The 16,766-nt window shown below is 38.0% G+C and overlaps 1 protein-coding gene across 1 annotated transcript; it reads right to left on the bottom strand.

The window, feature by feature from the left end:
• Positions 1 to 14,346: 14,346 nt before the first annotated feature.
• On the bottom strand, positions 14,347 to 15,228 carry LOC124977408 (olfactory receptor 11G2-like). Its single transcript, XM_047540928.1, has one exon. The coding sequence runs from the start codon at positions 15,226 to 15,228 to the stop codon at positions 14,347 to 14,349; it is 882 nt and encodes a 293-aa protein (XP_047396884.1).
• Between the last annotated feature and the right edge of the window lie 1,538 nt (positions 15,229 to 16,766).

Raw genomic sequence — 16,766 nt, 5'->3', positions numbered from 1 at the left:
TGCACTGGGATGGCGCCCCGGCCGCGCGGGCCCCAGCCACGTCTGCGGGCGCCCGCCTCCCGCCGAGCTGCGAGCCCGCCGCCCCGGCCTCCCGGCCTCAGTCCCGCCCGCCCAGCCCTCCGCCAATAATACACTTTTGAATGAAGAGTGGATGGAAGAAATCAGGGAGAAATAAAAAAATTCTTAGAATGAGAATAAAGATACAATATATCAAAATCTCTGGGGTAGTATAAAGACAGTTCTTAGAGGAAAGTTTAAAATATTGAGTTACTTCATTAAAAAATTAGAAAGATAAAAAATAAAAAATCTCATGTTACACAAGTCCCTGAAAGATGAACAAACTAATACCAAAATCCATAGAACACAGAAAACAAAACCAGAGCTAAATTTAATGAAATTCAGAACAACAAAAAAATTACAAAGGATTAATGAAGCAAAGCGTTGGTTCTTTGAAAAGAAAGCAAATTTGACAAAACCTTCACCAAATTAATAGAAGAAAGAGAAGACCCAAATTAACTAAATTAGAGATGAAAAAAGGAGATATCAGCTTTGAAAATTTATTTTGAAAATTTATACTCCAATAAGCTAGAAAAATAGCAAAGATAGTGACAAATTCCTAGAGATATATGCCATACCCAAATTGAACCATGAGGATCTAGAAAACTTAAACAGACAAAAATAAAGTAATAAAATTGAAGAAGCTATTAAAAACCTTTCAAGAAAGAAAAGTCCAGGACCTGATGGATTCTCAGCTGAGTTTTACCAGACCTTTAAAGAAGAATCAATGCCAATCCTCCTCAAATTATTCCATAAAATAGAAAGGGAGGGAACACTGCCAAATTCATTCTATGAAACCAGTTATCACCCTGATACCAGAACCAGACAAAGACACCTCAAGGAAAGAAAATTACAGACCAATATCCCTGATGAACATAGATGCAAAAATTCTTAATAGAATACTGGCAAACTGTATTCAAAAACACATTAAGAAATAAAGGTGCCATGATCAAGTGGGTTTCATCCCAGGGATGCAAGTTTGGTTCAATATACAGAAATCAATAAATGTCATACATCACATAAATAGAGTTAAGGACAAGAATAAATGATTATCTCAATTGATGCTGAAAAAACATTTGATGAAGTCTAGTACCTATTCTTGTTTCAAGCACTAGAGAAACTGGTGGTAGAAGAAACTTGCCTCAACATTGTGAAGGCTATAAATGACAAACTGAAAGCCAACATCATATTGAATGCAGACAAATTGAAAGCATTTCCTCTAAAAACAGGAATAAGAGAAGGATGTCCACTCTCACCATTCCTATTCAAAATAGTTCTGGAAACTCTAGCAAGAGCAATTAGGTGAGAGAAGAAAATTAAAAGGATACAAACAGAAAATTAAAAGGATACAAACAGGAAAAGAAAAGATCAAGTTAACTCTTTTTGCTGATGATATGATCTTATATTGAGAAGACCCCCTACTCCCCCCAAAAAAAAAACTCCACCAGAGGACTTGTAGGCCTGATAAATTTAGGAAAGTAGCAGAATCTAAGATCAACAAACATAAATCAATTGCTTTTCTATACTCCAATAATGAATCTGCTGAAAAAGAAATTAGGAAAACTGTTACATTCACAATAACCTAAAAAAACAAACAAAACAAACAAAACAAACAAACAAAGAAACAACAGCTTAGGAATGAATCTAATGAAGGAGAAGGAAGATTTATACAATGAAAACTACAGAACACCAAAGAGAGTCATTGAAGACCTTAGAAGATGGAAAGATCTTCCATGTGTTTATATAGGCAGAATTAATATTATCAAAATGGTCATACTACCAAAACTATTACACATAATTAATGCAATCTCTATCAAAATACCAAGGACATTCTTCCCAGAACTAGAAAAATTAGTTCTAAATTCATTTGGAAGAATAAGAGACTCAGAACAGTCAAAGGAATTCTGAGCAAGAAGAGCAATGCTGGAGGCATCGCAATATCAGACCTCAAATTATACTACAGAGCAATAGTAACTAAAACAGCATGGTATTGGCAACAAAACAGACATGAAAACTCAAAGAGTAGAATTGAAGACACAGAGACAAACCCACACAGATACAGTCATCTCATATTCAACAAAAGTGCCAAAATCATATGGAGAAAAGATAGTCTTTTTAACAAATGGTACTGGGAAACCTGGATATTCATATGTAGAAGAATAAAACTAGATTCCTATATTTCATCCTGCACAAAAGTCAACTCAAAGTGTATCAAAGACTTAGGAATTATACCTGAAACTTTTCAGTTGTTATAAGAAACATAGGGTCAACACTCCTTCATATTGGTGTAGACATTAACTTCCTTAACAAGCTTAAGAAATACAACTAAGAATCAACAAGTGGTATAGCATCAAATTAAAAGTCTTTTACACAGCAAAGGTAATGATTAAGATTGTGAAAAGGGTACCTCTAAAATGGAGAAAATCATTGTTAGCTACCCTCTGACTAGGGATTAATACTCAGAATATATAAAGAACTCAAAAAGCTTAACACCACTATTACCACCACCAATGAAAAGACCCCAATCAATAAATGGGAAAAAGAACTAAGCAGATATTTCTCAAAAGAAGAAACACAAATGGCCAAAAATATATGAAAAAATTTCAACATCTCTACCAATTACCAAAATGCAAAGCAGAACTACACTATGATTTCATTTCACTCCTGTCAAAATGGTGATTATCAAGAATACAAGTAATAATAAATGCTGGTGAGGATGTGGGGGAAAAGGCATGCTCATACCTTGTTGGTGGGACTGTGAATTAGTGCAGCCACTCTGGAAAGCTGTATGGAGATTCCTCAAAAAACTAGTAATTGGACCTTCATATGACCTATTATCCCATTCCTCAGTATACATCCAAAAGACTTAAAATCAGCATACTATAGAGATGTAGCCACACTAATGTTTAAAGTAGCACAATTCACAATAGCCATTCAGTGGAACTAACCTAAGTGCCCATCAATAGATAAATGGGTAAAGAAAATGTAGTATCTGTACACAACAAAGTTTTACTCAGCCCTAAAGAAGAATGAAATTATGGCATTTGGTAGTAATTGGATGGAAATGGAGTACATCATGCTAAGGGCAATAGCCAGACTCAAAATCAAGGGTTGAACATTTTCTCTCAAATGCAGAAGTTAGACCAAAATAAGTAAAATAATGATAATAATAATAAGTGGGTAGGAAACTCAATGAAAATAGAAGAGAGATCAGATGTACATATATGAATATGCCACAGTGAATTTCACTTTTATTTATATCCATAATGCACGAATTAAAAAATCTATATATAAAAAGATCAGAAGAGTAGAGGAAAGGGACAGGGTGAGGGAGGAGGGTAGGAAAAGGGGAAGTACTGGTGACTGAATTATAACAAATTACTTTCCACCCTTATATATAATAACACCAGAATGAACCCCAATATTGTGTATAAATATAATGAACTATTAAAAAAGTAAAAAGAGTTGTTTCTTTGGGATAGATTGATTTGTAGACTAATTTAATGAACTAACACTATGTTCACTTAAAAAAGATAACTCTTTGTTTCAGGGAGAAAGGAAAAAGGATTAATTTTGAGGATAATAAATTTCATGTCCTTATTATTTTCTTTAGGCCATTCTGCATTCCACTGGATGTTCTTTTTCACTCTGCTTTATACTATGAAGATGGCTCACACCTCTAACCAATACAGAGCTGTGTGAATCATCCAGGCTTCTAGCAGGGATTGGCATTCCATTCAGATGATTCAACTGGAAAGCTTCTAGTAGTCAGAGTTCTCCAGAGAAACAGAATCAGTAAGAGAATATATGTAAGTTTATTATGACAAATTGGCTTACATGATCAGAAGGACTAAGAAGTCCTATGATCTGCCAACTGCAAGTGGGAGACCCAGAAAAGTCGGTGGTGTAATTCAATCTAAATCTGAAGGCCTGAGAACCAGGGAAGGCACTGGTGTAAATCCCAGTCCAATCACAGAATTATATAAGTGAGATGTCTCAACCTAGGAATGGGGTTGGAATGAAGGCGGGATTCCTCCTTCCTCTTGCCTTTTATTCCATGTAGGCCCTCAGTGAATTGGATGATGCCCACACAATTTTGGGATGGCAAACTACTTTACTGAGTTTACCTATTCAAATACTAATCTCACCAGAAATCCTCTCACAGACACATCCAGAAGTAATGTTTAATTTGGGTGCTCTTTGGCACAATCGAGTTGACACATAACATTAACCATCACAGACCAATAAAGAGACTCCACGTATGGAGGAGTTGACAGAAATAAGAGAATCATGAATGGAAAGAGAGGCACACAGGGACTACTAATATTGAGAAAATATTACTAAGACCTGAAAAGAGCAGGGGAGGAAATGGTGCTTTGGAGCTTGGTGAGAGCTGCCACTGACAAGCAGGTATCCCCTGGGAGAAGCTGTAGTGAAAGATACAGCTATTGCGAGAACTGAGGAGTGTAACACAAGAAATATGCTCTCCAGACTGAGCCTTAGCGTTGGTAGGGCAGAGGGTGAGAGCACACTGGATTCTCACATACACTATTTCTAAATATTTAAAAGTTAAAAATCAAACTAAGAATTTGTATAGTAAAATATATTCTATCCTTCTACATTTTCAAATATACGCTTATGAATCTTGAACACTAGGTTCAACTTTATGATTCTCAGATTTCTTGGCGTTTCATGCAGAATCATGGTGTGGAGAGAGCTGGGTCTGGACTTCTGGCCCAGTTTGTGGCTCACATAGGAGGACGCCAAAGCTTGCATTTCCAGCTTTGCTCACTGCACCTTCAGTAGTCCCCCATCCTGATCTCTTGTGTCTAGGAATGTACAGTCTTTCAGTGGGAAGACAGATTCAGGAGAGAGGGTCACAGGAGAGGGCTCTGGAAGAAGACTCAGGGCCACAAGAGCAGTGACTCTCAAAGACCTGAGTACCCAGAGCTTGACGAGGAAAGGGAGAGGTGTAGGCGCTCAGTGGGAATGTGCTGTTTGTCGGGGTGTGGCCACCATATGGTCTTCTAAAGCATCAGGATCATGGGCCCCACTTGCCTGACTTCTCTCTCTGACTCTTCTATCTCCTGATGGTATCTCCTAATGGTTTAGTTCAACTGGTGGCCATCTACCAGTGGAGTCTGTGGAATGTAGTGTCTCTAGAGAATAATAGAGACAGCCATAAAGAGGGTCTGACTCTCTCCAGGGTGAGATAAGGCAGTTATAGTGTTAGGCATGTTATAAACATATTCATTCTCTATAAAATGTAAATCAATGTAGCCATTACTAAAAGTCAATAGAATGGTTCAGAGTTGTCACTGTCATCCCATTGACACCTAGCTAGGGGGTGGGATGAAGCTGTAGCTCCTGCTACTTCTGTGTCTCATGGTTGGAAGTAGCATTTTACCCCTCCTTTCTCTATCCTCTGTCTTTGAACATCTATGAACAGAAGCTGTACCCTGACTGCAGAGCTGGAGTCAGTACTTGCCATGGACACCCACTCAGGTCACATGAATGTCACTAACTGGTCATGTCGTGGAAATAGAGTCAGACTGGGTGGCTACGTAAGTAAAAAGCCAGAGTACTTTTGGAATTCATTAATTTTGATGTTTCTGATACCATGTCTAGGTGATATCAGAGCGAATAAATTTTATCAAGAATCTCCATGAGTTTCCTTCTTTTTTTTTATTATTGTATACAAATGGGATACATGTTGTTTCTCTATTTGTACATGGAGTCAAGGCATACCATTTGTGTAATCATAAATTTACATAGGGCAATGATGTTTGATTCATTATAGATTCTGGAGATTAGTGCTTTATCTGAAGTATGATTGGCAAAGATTTTCTCCCACTCTGTAGGCTCTTTCTTAGCATTGATGATAATTTCCTTTGCTGAGAGAAAGCTTTTTAGTTTGAATCTATGCCAGTTATTGATTCTTGCTTTTATTTCTTGTGCTATGGGAGTCCTGTTGAGGAACTCTGGTCCTAAGCCGACATGTTGAAGCTCTGGACCTACTTTTTCTTCTATAAGATGCACTGTCTCTGGTCTGATTCCGAGGTCCTTAATCCATTTTGAGTTGAGTTTCTTGCATGGTGAGAGATATGGGTTTAGTTTCATTCTGTTGCATATGGATTTCCAATTCTCCCAGCACCATTTGTTGAACAGGCTATCTTTTCTCCATTGCATATTTTTGGACCCATTGTCTAGTATGAGAAAATTGTATTTATTTGGGTTTGTGTCCGTGTCCTCTATTCTGTACCATTGATCCACCTTTCTATTTTGGTACCAATACCATGCTGTTTTTGTTACTATTGTTTTGCAGTAGAGTTGAAGATCAGGTATTGCGATACCCTCTTCTTCACTCTTCCTGCCGAGGATTGCTTTAGCTATTCTGGGTTTTTTATTCTTCCAGATGAATTTCATAATTGCTTGCTCTATTTCTTCTAGGTACATCATTGGGATTTTAATTGCAATTGCATTGAATCTGTATAGCACTCTTGTTGTATGGCCATTTTGACAATATTAATTCTTCCTATCCAAGAACATGGGAGATCTTTCCATCTTCTGAGGTTTTCTTTAATTTCTTTGTTAATGTTCTGTAGTTCTCATTGTAGAGGTCTTTCACCTCTTTTGTGAGATTGATTCCCAAGTATTTTATTTTTTTCGAAGCTATTGTGAATGGGGTAGTTTTCCTAATTTTTCTTTCTGAAGATTCATCACTTATTTATAAAAATGCCTTAGATGTATGTGCATTGATCTTATATCCCGCTACTTTACTGAATTCACTTATGAGATCTAAAAGTTTTCTGGTGGAATTTCCTGGTTCCTCTAAGTATATAATCATATCATCAGCAAACAGGGATAGTTTGAGTTCTTGTTTTCCTATTCGTATCCCTTTAATTTCTTTGGACTAATTGCTCTGACTAGAGTTTCAAGGACAATATTGAAAAGAAGTGGTGAAAGAGGGCATCCCTGACTTGTTCCAGTTTTGAGGGGGAATGCTTTCAGTTTTTCACCATTTAGAATGATATTAGCCATGGGCTTAGCACAGATGGCCTTTACAATGTTAAGGAATGTTCCCACTATCCCTAATTTTTCTAGTGTTTGGAGCATGAAGGGGTGCTCTATTTTATCAAATGCTTTTTCTGCATCTATTGAAATAATCATGTGATTCTTGACTTTAAGTCTATTGATCTGGTGAATTACATTTATTGATTTCCTGATGTTGAACCAACCTTGCATTCCTGGGATGAAACCCACTTGATCGTAGTGCACTATCTTTTTAATATGTTTTTGTATGTGATTTGCTAAAATTTTGTTGGGATTTTTGCATCAATTTTCATTAAGGATATTGGTCTGAAATTTTCTTTCCTCGATGTGTCTCTGTCTGGTTTAGGTGTCAGGGTGATATTGGATTCATAGAACGAGTTTGGGAGGGTTCCCTCCTCTTCTGTTTTATGGAATACTTTGAGAAGTATTGGAATGAGCTCTTATTTAAAGGTTTTGTAGAACTCAGCTGAGAACCCATCTGGTCCTGGACTTTTCTTTGTTGGTAGGCTTTTGATGACTTCTTCTATTTCATTACTTGAAATTGGTCTATTTAAATTGTGTATTTCCCCTCGTTCAGTTTAGGCAATTCATATGTCTCTAGAAACCTGTTGATGTCTTCAAAATTTTCTATTTTGTTGGAGTATAGATTTTCAAAATAGCTTCTAATTATGTTTTGTATTTCAGTCAGTCTGTTTTGATATTTCCTTGTTCATTATGAATTTTAGTAGTTTGGGTTTTCTCTCATCTTCTCTTTGTTAGTGTGGCTAAAGGTTTATCAATTTTGTTTATTTTTTCAAAGAACCAACTATTTATTTTGTCAATTTTTTGTATTGTTTCTTTTGTTTCAATTTTGTTGATTTCAGCTCTGAGTTTAACTATTTCCTGTCTTCTACTACTTTTGGTGTTGGTCTGTTCTTCTTTTTTTAAGGCTTTGATCTGTAGTGTTAGGTCATTTATTTTTTGAGTTTTACTTCTTTTATTAAATGCGCTCCATGAAATAAATTTTCCTCTAAGTACTGCTTTCATATTGTCCCAGAGATTTTGATATGATGTTTCTTTGTTCTCATTTACCTCTAAGAATTTTTTAATTTCCTTCCTAATATCTTCTGTTATCCATTCATCATATAATAGCATATTGTTTAATCTTCAGGTGTTGGAGTAATTTCTGTTTTTTACTCTTTCATTTATTTCTATTTCAATCCATTATGATCTGATAGAATACAAGGTAGTGTCTCTATTTTCTTGTATTTGCTGACATTAGCTTTGTGGCATAATATATGGTCTATTTTAGAGAAGGATCCATGTGCTGCTGAGAAGAAAGTGTATTCACTCTTGGTTGGATGGTATATTCTATAAATGTCTGTTAAGTCTAAATTATGATTGTGTTATTAAGATCTATGCTTTCTTTGTTCAATTTTTGTTTGGAAGATCTATCCAGTGGTGAGAGAGGCATGTTAAAATCAGCTAGTATTATTTTGTTATGGTCTATTTGGTTTCTAAAACTGAGAAGGATTTGTTTGACATACATGGATGAACCACTGTTTGGGGCATAGATATTTATGATTGTTATATCTTGCTGATTTATGCTTCCCTTAAGCAGTATGAAATGTCCTTCTTTATCCCTTCTGACTAACTTTGGCTTGAAGTCCACATTAACTGAAATGAGGATGGATACCCCAGCTTTTTTGCTGAGTCCATGTGCATGGTATGTTTATCCCCATCCTTTCACCTTTAGTCTATGGGTATCTCTTTCTATGAGGTGAGTCTCTTGCAGGCAATATATTGTTGGATCTTTTTTTATAATCCAATCTGCCAGTCTATGTCTTTGATTGATGAATTCAGGCCATTAACATTCAGGGTTATTATTGAGATATGATTTGTATTCCCGGTCATGTGGTTCATTTTTAAAATTTCATTTATTTATTTATTTTTTTGACACAACTTGGTTCCTCCTTTATTTGACAGTTCCTTTAGGATAATTCCTCCCTTTGCTGATTTGCTTCTTTGTGTTTTATCTCTTCCTCACGGAATATTTTGCTGAGAATGTTCTGTAATGCTGGCTTTCTTTTTGGAAATTCTTTTAGCTTTTGTTTATCATGGAATGATTTTATTTCATCATCAAATTTGAAGGTAAGTTTTGTTGGGTATAAGATTCTTGGTTAGCATCCATTTTCTTTCAGAGTTTGAAAAATGTTGTTCTAGGCCCTTCTAGCTTTTAGGGTCTGGATTGAAAAATCTGCTGATATTCGTATTGGTTTCCACCTGTATGTAATTTGGTTCTTTTCTCTCACAGCCTTTAAAATTCTGTCTTTATTTTGTATGTTACATATTTTCATTATAATGTGCCTTGGTGTGGGTCTGTTGTAATTTTGTGTATTTGGAGTCCTATAAGCCTCTTGAATTGATTTTCCATTTTATTCTTCAGATTTGAGAAATTTTCTGATATTATTTCATTGAATAGATTGTTCATTCCTTTGGTTTGTTTCTCTAAGCCTTCCTGAATCCCAATAATTCTCGAATTTGGCCTTTTCATGATATCCCATAGTTCTTGGAGATTCTGTTCATGATTTCTTACCATCTTCTCTGTTTGTTCAACTTTGTTTTCAAGGTTAAATATTTTGTCTTCAATATCTTATGTTCTGTCTTCCAGGTGTTCTATCCTACTATTTATGCTTTCTATGGAGTTCTTAATTTGGTTTATTGTTCCTTTATTTCAAGGATTTCTGTTTGTTTTTTTTTTCAATATCTCTCTTTATTGAAATGATCTTTTGCTTCCTGTATTTGCTCTTTTAACTGTCAATTGGTGCTATCAGTCAATGCCTGCATTTGCTCTTTCATCTCATCATTCAATGCCTGCATTTGCTCTTTCATCTCATCATTCAATGCCTGCATTTGCTCTTTCATCTCATCATTTGCTTCCCTGATCATTTTAATTATGTACATTCTGAACTCCCTTTCTGGCATTTCTTCTGCCATGCTGTCGTTGGATTTTATTGATGTAACATCTAGATTTGTTTGGGGCATTTTCTTCCCTTGTTTTCTCATATTGTTCAGGAATCAGTGGGTCCTTAAGATATTGCAGATTTCCTCTATTGACTTATAATATCCCTGAAGATTGCTAGTATATTCCCTCTTATCCTTCAGTAGCCTGCAGACTTGGAGGAAGTTGATAATGCGGTGCTCCACAAGGAAGTTGCCTCTCTAGGGATGGTGACCCTCAGGTGGGGTATATTCCCTGATAGTCGGCAGAGGTGCTTGGTCCACTTGTTGACCAATGGTCATCCAACGGGGAACTAGGCTACAGCCCGAGGCAAGGCCTATTTATGCCTGTATCTCTGGCTTTACTGTCCTTGTGGGAAAACCTCACCCGGCAGGGAAGACTCACCTGCTGGGGAGGTCTCGCTGGTCAGTTCCCCTCCTAGAGGTTCCCCTCAATCTACAACTATCACCTGGGCTGGTCTGTCTTCCTCTGCAATGTTCCCAGGGGCCAGGATGTACCTCCTGGACCTGGCAGCCTCACCCTTCGCAGACGAGTCTCCTTAGGCTGCTTCTACTCAGAGAATCTGCCCGCAGTCCTGGAAACTTCGCTCCACCCCTAGGCATGTCTCTGTGCGGCTCTTCCACCAAGAAGCCAGTCCTGGGACCCTGCTCTGTGCCTAATCACCTGGCTATGCGGCCCCTCCTCTGAGCCGCCACCTGGAGCCTCGTACAATAGCTCCGAGACCCAGAGACCCACCTCACACCTCCTCCTCCGGACAGTCACCCGGTTTCTGAAGCAGTCACTAGGAGTTCAAGCAACTCACTTCACGTCTCCTCCTCCCGCCAACTGCCCATAGCCCTAGGCAGTCAGTCCGAGTCCAAGTGACCCACCCTGTTCCTCCTCCTCCTTGGGGTAGCCCCCTGGGTGTTCTGGAGTGGTCTTTCTGAGTCCAAACAACTCGCCACGCAGCTCCGTCTCTCGCAGCCGCCTGTAGTTCTGATGCAGTCACACCTAGACTAAGCGACCCGCCTCGTTCCTTCTCTTCCTCTGGGCAGCCCTCCCCCGCCCCCTGGTGTTCAGAAGTGGTTGTTCTGAGTCCAAACAACTTGCCACTCACCTCCTCCTCTGGCAACCACCTGTGGCTCTGATGCAGTCACTCCTGGACCAAGCAACCTGCTGCACTTCTCCTCTTCCTCCGGGCAACCCCCCGGTGTTCAGAAGCGGTCCTTCTGAGTCCAAACAGCTCACCACGCAGCTCTTCCTCTGGCAACTGCCTGTAGCTCTGATGCAGTCACTCCTAGACCAAGTGACCCGCTGCGCTTCTTCCATTCCTCTGGGCAACCCCCCAGTATTCAGAAGCTGTCGTTCTGAGTCCAAACAGCTCACCACGCAGCTCCTCCTCAGGCAGCCTCCTGGAGCCCCAGTGGTTGCTCCAAGTCCAAGCGCTGAGCTGAGCTGCCTCCTCTACGATGATCCCAGTTGTCTGTGTTTACCACTCCAGTGGGGGGAGTGGCGTCTTGCCCAGCAACTCTACTTCACAAAGTTCCCTGTGTTCCGGGGCTACTGCCCCATCTGGGAAGCCTCCCCAACGGAAGAGACTCACCCGGCGGCTTTGAGTTGGTCCCAAGTCTCTCACTATCTCCTCTTTTGAATCCTGGTTCCTGGAGCAACATGAAATGCAGTCCGCCATCTTGAAAACCTATCTTTTTTTTTTTTCCAAGCATAAAAATTATAAGGTTTAATATGACTTCAATAAAGATATTTCATCTCTACAAATAAAAATTGGGATAACTTCACAAAATGATAAAGTGTTACCTACTCAGAAAATTTTACTCACATTTTAAAATAAAAAAGAAAAATTTTACAGATATTAGTATGTAGCATAAAAAAGTTTGTTCTACATTTTAAATGAAAGTTATTTTTATAAATTGCTAAGCCTTTACAATTTTAATTATAATTAACATAAGTTTTAAATTTAAGCCAAATACTAAGTCATATGAAACACTTTACTCTAAAACAACATAAAAACTTCCATTGAGCCAAAATTATTATCTACCTGAATGAATACACTTTTTTGTGTGTGTTTTCACAGAGTGTATTATTACCTTATTGCTTCACACATCAAATACATGCCTGCACAGATACATTTTAAGCACATGTTTATCAATCAGATTGTAACAGTGGTCTGCTTCACCTTTTGAATATAGCTCTGAGGCTTATCCGTAATCCTTGGAATAAATTATTCTAATATTCCCAGCCTAAGGCAAAATATGGAAATAATCACCATCCATTTGCCCTTTGTCTAGGACTTAATGGCAATTAAAGCAATGTGTTTATCATGATCTAATTCAATCTTCCCTGTGCCACTGGAGTTTAGAAAGGGTAGATTTAATTTTACTTTTACCTAGGAAGGCACCCAGACTCAGGGGACATTTGTCATGTTCTGCCATTGCACAATGTGACAATAAGTGACAAGATTGTAATTAATGCAAGGGTCCTGAGAGTGAGTTGTAAGGTGTGATGGTGCTCTCCCTGTTCCCTGCATAGGCGACAGCATGTTAACCCAGACTCAATTCAATATGATTTCTTTTCTATTTTCCTCCATTCCACTTTTCCTTGGGCATAATTAGGTGCTGCAGGTTCTCTTTCGGACCAGTTATTGATGCTTGTTCATCTTCTGCCATCCATCATCATGACTGGTTGGTTGCTCCATATCTGTACATATAAAACTCTTATTTAAAAAGTGACATGCTACACTGTAGGGACACATCATAATTAAATATAAACAAGTCTCAATGAATGACTTTTAAATTCCTCCAATAATTTGCTGTTACAAACAATGCTGCCATAAACATTCCTGTACACACATATTTTCACATATATTTGATTATATGTGTAGGCTAAGTATCATTCTATGAACAATTCTCAGAATGGTGCCCATTTCTATTTATTTTTGCCTGAAAAAGTGTGAAGATAGGCCTGTTACCCAAGGATGTGTTTCATTTTTAAATAGATTTTATTTTTTAAAATGACACATAATAATTTTGTTCTTGTATATGATATGTGATATTGCAATACAAATACATAAGGTGCTATAATCATCTTGGGTCATTGGCATATATATCACTTTAATCAACCATCATTTCTTTATGTTGGCAACATTCAAAATCCTGTGCGCTAGCTATTTTGAAGCATGCAAGTAACCGTTGTCAGCCTTCATTATACTACTGTGTTACAGAATGTTAGAAGTTACTGAAGTTACTCCTTCTAATCAATGTAACCCTGTACCAACTAACCATATTATGTCCATATCTCCTCTCCCCACACTTCCCAGGATCTGATAACTACTATTCTAATTCTACTTCTACAAAATCAAAATTTAAGCTTTTGCATATGTTAGATCATGCATCATTTGTCTTTCTGAGTCTGGCTTCTTTCCCTTAACATAATGTTCTCCAGTTCTATCTATGTGCTGCATAGGACAGAATCTATTCTTTTCTTATGGCTAAATAATATATATGTATATATGTAATGTGTACATATATACACAAATATATGATGTATATATGCTTATATAAATATCATATTCACTTTATCCATTCATTCATTGATAGATGATTCCATACACACACATATCTTGGCTACTGTGAAGAGTGCTATAATAAATAAACTGCTTTTATTTATTTTTGGAAATATACTCAGTAGTGGAACAGCAGGATCATATGGAAGTTCTACTTTTTCTACTTTTATTTTCATTTATTTTTTCAATTTTTGTTTTTTGTGGAACTTCCATACTGCTTTCCAAAATGGCCATACTAATTTATATTCCACCCAGCAGTGTATCAAAGTTCTCCTTTCCCCACATCCTCACCAGAATTTTTGTTTTGTAATTTTGATAATAGAAATTGTAACTGGGATGAGATGATACCTCTCTGTGGTTTAATTTGCATTTACCTGATGATTAGGGATGTTGAGCATTTTTTCATATACTTGTTGACCATTTGTATATTCTCTCTTGATAAATCTTTCCAGGTTATTTTTTCATTCTTAAATTATTTTTATTAGTAAAGTATAATTATGCATAAAAGTGGTTCATTATGAGATATTTATACACATATAACATAATTTGCTCCATTGGATTATTTAAACTTTTTGGGCCTTTGTGTTGCCTGCAAGGATGTTTTTTGAGTAAGGTCCTAATTCTTATGTTTCTAAAAATTTCCAAAGGGCATGCTTCATATCTTTGTTCCTCAGGCTTAGATCACAGGATTTATGAATGGGGTTCCTACAGAATAAAACAAGGTAACAAGTTTCTGCATTCCAGCTTCATGCTCAGATGTTGGGCTCAGGTACATGATCATCACTGAGCCATAGAAGAGTGAAACTACAGTCAGATGGGATCCGCATGTGGAGAAAGCTTTTCTTCGCCCAGCTGAGGAAGGAACTCTCATTACAGCCCTGAGGACCAGAGCATAGGACCCCATGATAAAAAGAAAGGAAATAAACAGGAGCAGAGAACTTAGTATCATCCAGAAGAATTCCATCACTGGGGCTCTGGAACAGGTGAGGACTAACAGAGGACCTGGATCACACAGGAAGTGGTCAATAATCCTGGATCCACAGAAGGACATCTGGGAAATGATGATGATAGGGACTGGGAACCAGAGGAAACCAAGTGCCCAACAGGTGGCCACGAGGATGTTGCAGAGACGCCCAGTCATAAGAGTAGGGTAGTGTAGGGGCCTGCAGATGGCCAGGTACCGATCAAATGCCATAACTGCCAGGAAAAAGCATTCTGCAGAGCCCAAGGAGAAGAAGAAATAGAACTGGAGGAAGCACCCAGAGAAGGAGATGACCTTGGTGTCAGACAGGAAGTTGGCCAGCATGTTGGGGACCGTGGAGGTGACATACCAGATCTCCAGGAAGGAGAAGTTGGCCAGCAGGAGGTACATGGGGGTGTGGAGTCTCTGATCCCAGTGCACAGCACAGATGATGGAACCATTGCCCATGAGGGTCAGGAGGTAGACAGTGGAGAAAAGCACAAAGAGGAGGATCTGCTCCTCCCTGGGCCCAGGGAAGCCCAGGAGGATGAAGCCAGTGATGGTGCTGTAGTTGCTGGGGGAGTTGAAGGATTTCATGTCTGTGAGCTGTAACAGCACCTGCAATTATTGAATATTCTAGGAATAACAGTGGGACTTTTTTTTTCTGAAGAAGAAACTGAAAGTTATTTGTTATTAATTTAAGATTTATTGAGTATTTATGTTTGCTAGGTATTTCTTGTAAGCACTGGGCATATAGTAGTGCACAAAGCAAATTGAAATCCTTAGTTCATGTAGCTCTCCCCAGTCATGGCTCTTTTTCTTTCCTCTTGAACTAATAATACTAGTTCAGCTCTTTTCTTGGTCAACACCTTCATCAAAGTAGAAATTTTTGCTATTTCAAGGAACCATATTGTGGAGGTGATTGGGGATATGCAAAATTCTTGCATTTAGAAGGGTTTATAAATTTTTAAAAATGAAATAAGTGTACTTCCTTTGTACTCTAAACCATCACCTAAGGCATTGGCTTGTTGGCCTTGATAATTTAGGGAACAAAAATGTGGGACATTTTGGTTGGGGAGTAGCTCAGTGGAAGAGTGTTCACCTAGGAGGCATGAGGTCCTGGTTTGATTCCCAGCACTGCATAAACAAAACAAGAAATAAAAGAAAAGGAAAGAATATGAGACTTTTAAAATCGATGCATTATAGTTGTACATAGTGATGGGATTTTTTAACATATTCATACACGTACACAATATAACATATAATTTGGTCAATATCACTTCCCAGCACTCTCCCCTTTCTCCTTGCCTCCAGGACTTTTTGATGTCACCAAAATATTATTGGACAGTGATCGTATTTAACCTAACTTGTGGAGTCATCATCTCTAATAATATTCTTTATGCATATAATGAGTGAATTATTAAATTTACTGAGAAAAGCTACCTGAAAAAGTATAGCTTAAGACCCCCTGAATAGGTAACCTGAAAGTTAAAATTAACATTTTTATTACTAGATGGATGAATAGTTGAGTAAATATTTGAGGACTCTTTCTCCTTCCCGTTTCAAACATTGTCCCTCTTCCATTTCTCATATTCTTCATATACAACCCAGTCGCAAATCCTAGTGACTATTTCCAGAATGTGCCTTGACCCATCTGCTTCTCTCTCTCTCCAGCCACTGCCTCTTACTCTGAGTTCAAGCTACCACTATTATTTCACTAGATCACTACAAAGGCTTCCCAAATGACCTATCTGCTTCTTTACTGCCCCTTCTCTATACAGCAGTCACACTGACCTTTTATCAGTGTAGATCAGATCATGTCATTTCTTTGCATAAAAACATTTAGTACCTTCTTCAACCTAGCATGAAATTCAAGTTTTGTGATGCATGGGCCCCTGAATAATCTGGCCTCTGCATATTTCTACTAACTTCCTCCCTTCTTCCTGCCTCTTTCCTTGTCTGCCTCCCTTTTCACATTTCTTCAGTTATATGGGCCTTCTTTCAGTTCCAGAATAAGCTAAATCCTTCTCTGACCAGGTCTGGAAATCTCTTCTGGAGCTCCTTCTTCAGTTTGTGTCCCAGGTATTCTCTCCTCAGGGAGAACTTTATCAAAAGTAAGCTTCTCTGCTTTTTCT

Source organism: Sciurus carolinensis, chromosome 2, assembly GCF_902686445.1.
Source record: "Sciurus carolinensis chromosome 2, mSciCar1.2, whole genome shotgun sequence".
NCBI lineage: Eukaryota > Metazoa > Chordata > Mammalia > Rodentia > Sciuridae > Sciurus > Sciurus carolinensis.
This window is presented reverse-complemented; position numbering and strand designations above follow the sequence as displayed.

Excerpts from the sequence above, each read along its gene's own strand:
- LOC124977408 (XM_047540928.1), bottom strand. The coding sequence starts at position 15,228 with ATGAAATCCTTCAACTCCCCCAGCAACTACAGCACCATCACTGGCTTC.